Raw genomic sequence first — 2,439 nt, forward strand, 5'->3', positions numbered from 1 at the left:
AATTTTCTAACATGAAATCTTGTTTTCACAGAATGGACTGGCACCATGCTCAAGTTTCTGAAGGAGCAACTAACAAAACTACAAGAGTATTATCAGCACAGCTCTTCTTCCAGTGTAATTACTGAGGAACAGAAGATAGCTCTCAAACAGTGGCAGTACTGTACACAGCTCACCAAGTACATGTATCAGGTAGGGAGAAGTTTCCTCATAGACTTTACCAAAAGACTGAATATTAGCTTGTATTACCAAGACCTAATGTTCATTCAGTTTTAAATTTTGAATTAATGAAGAACATGGACATGTTTGTTTAGTGGCACCTGCTGTACCTTGATTTTAAAATATAGTGTGTGGGATAGTGGATGAATTATTTTTTGGACATTCACCCTTAAAATAATCAGTAGTCTCAACAACGTTCTATCATTATAATTTGCAATATGTTTTGATTTCAGGAGGGCCTTATTGAACGTCAAGAGCTATTACAGTGGATTATTGATTTGCTGGAAAAACTAAAGAGCTTTTCCACAGACGATGGCATCTTGAAGTTGATTCTACCAATAGCTCTCCAGTATTTAGATGAGTTTGTGCAGTCAGAACTAATGTCGAGGAGGTTAGCTTACTTGTGTAGTAAGAAGTTGTCTCAGTTGTCAAACAATAGTGAACAGAGTGGTGCATCTAATAGTATTCTATCACCTCATAGTCCAGCAGTTAATAACAACACGAGTAGTAATTCTATTACAAGTTCTGGTAATCCTAACAGCACCGGACCCCCTGGTACCAATACAACTGCCAATAACTCCAGTGCTGGAAATAATACAGCAGCTAACAGTAACAATAGCAATAACAATACTAGCTCAGCACTTGTGCCTACAAACACAACTCAGAGTCTATTCAGTGAATACATGAGTTGTGGTCATCATAGAGATATAGTATTATCACTAAGTGCTATTATTCAAGCCATCACACTAGAATGTCCTACTGCTCTGGTGTGGAATTGTATAGGAGAAGGTAAATCCCCTAGTGTACTGAATGGCTCACCTCTAGATCATTTACCTTGTAGTCCTGCCCAGTTGCCTATGCCCCAGAGATCATCCAACTCACATTTGAAAAGTCAACTCAAATGGGGAGAAGATTTGATCAGACAGAGAAGTCTGGCAGCAGAAGGGAGGTGGTCCTGTGATAAATGGCATCAAACTTCTTCTGGACAAACGATTAACAAAATCCTGGGTGTCCTTGATGCACTGGATAGACATGCGTTTGAACGGGTAGATGCAAACAATTCTCTTGACACCCTGTATTCTAAAGTTTTCCTTCCACCTGGTACCAAAGAGAATGCTCAGAATCAACAACCTAGTGAGGAAGTAGCAAACAAAAATGATTATACTGTCCAGCAGGATGAGGCTGTTGTACATATCTTATGCGAGTGGGCAGTGAGTGGTCTGAGGTTTGGTGAGCATCGGGCTATTGCTGTGGCAAAGTTATTAGAGAAGAGACAGAATGAAGTAACAGCAGGAAGTTCGAGTAATGATACAGAGCCTGGGGATGATAAGGATTCTGTGAGTTCTATGCCTGCAGGACTCCCTGTGTTTCAACCTCTACTCATGAAGTTCCTAGATCAAGATGCTCCAACAGATGAGAATAAAACGACCTTCACAAACCTGGTCCATCTGTTTGCTGAACTAATCCGTCACGAGGTATTCTCTCATGATGCATACATGTGTACTCTAATATCCCGTGGGGATTTACCTAGTACTGGAGGAAATACTACAAGTACACACCCTGCTAGTAATAAACCTGCTGATACTCCCATGGATGAGTTTGATCTGAAACCCCCTACCAAGATAGAACCTCAGGAACATAGAGGAGGACATATGGATGATGATAGTAAGATAGATGATGACTTGGATAAACTCCTTCAACATATCAAGGAAGAACAACAGAACTCTATGGATGCCCCTGACTCTCCTAAGGATGTAACAGGGTCACTAGTAGGAGGTATTGTACTACATGGAGAACAACATCAGACACAGGAGAGTGGAGATAAAACCAAACAATCACGACATCAGCTCTATACTAAACATTTCCCCATACCTCAAGATGAAAGCTACTATCATGATTGTAACCAGAGACTCGTGTTGCTGTATGGTGTGGGGCGAGAACGAGATAATGCTCGACATAATGTTAAGAAAATGACCAAAGAACTATGCAAGCTGTTCACTAAGAAGTTCAGTATTGACGTCGCTGATGGAGGGAAAGTAAAGAAACACTCACGAAGTGAATTCAACTTCGATCAGCAACATCTGTCGTTCTTTGACCAGCATTATATGACATGGCAATGTAGTCTGACTGTGCTGGAAATGATTCAATCGTTTGCTTTAGGCAATAGCAATTATCTACCCGTCCAGGTAAGTTGAGGCACACATGTTATTATTAGATATTAAA

General features: G+C 40.4%; 1 protein-coding gene across 1 annotated transcript; it reads left to right on the forward strand.

The window, feature by feature from the left end:
• Positions 1-34: 34 nt before the first annotated feature.
• LOC103522567 (mediator of RNA polymerase II transcription subunit 12-like) lies at positions 35-2,411 on the forward strand. Its single transcript, XM_008487668.2, has 2 exons — positions 35-189; positions 450-2,411. The coding sequence occupies exons 1-2, from the start codon at positions 46-48 to the stop codon at positions 2,409-2,411; spliced, it is 2,106 nt and encodes a 701-aa protein (XP_008485890.2). The 5' UTR covers positions 35-45.
• The last annotated feature ends 28 nt before the right edge of the window (positions 2,412-2,439 follow it).

This window comes from Diaphorina citri, unplaced genomic scaffold (genome assembly GCF_000475195.1).
Source record: "Diaphorina citri unplaced genomic scaffold, Diaci psyllid genome assembly version 1.1 scaffold9297, whole genome shotgun sequence".
Taxonomy (NCBI): Eukaryota; Metazoa; Arthropoda; class Insecta; order Hemiptera; family Psyllidae; genus Diaphorina; species Diaphorina citri.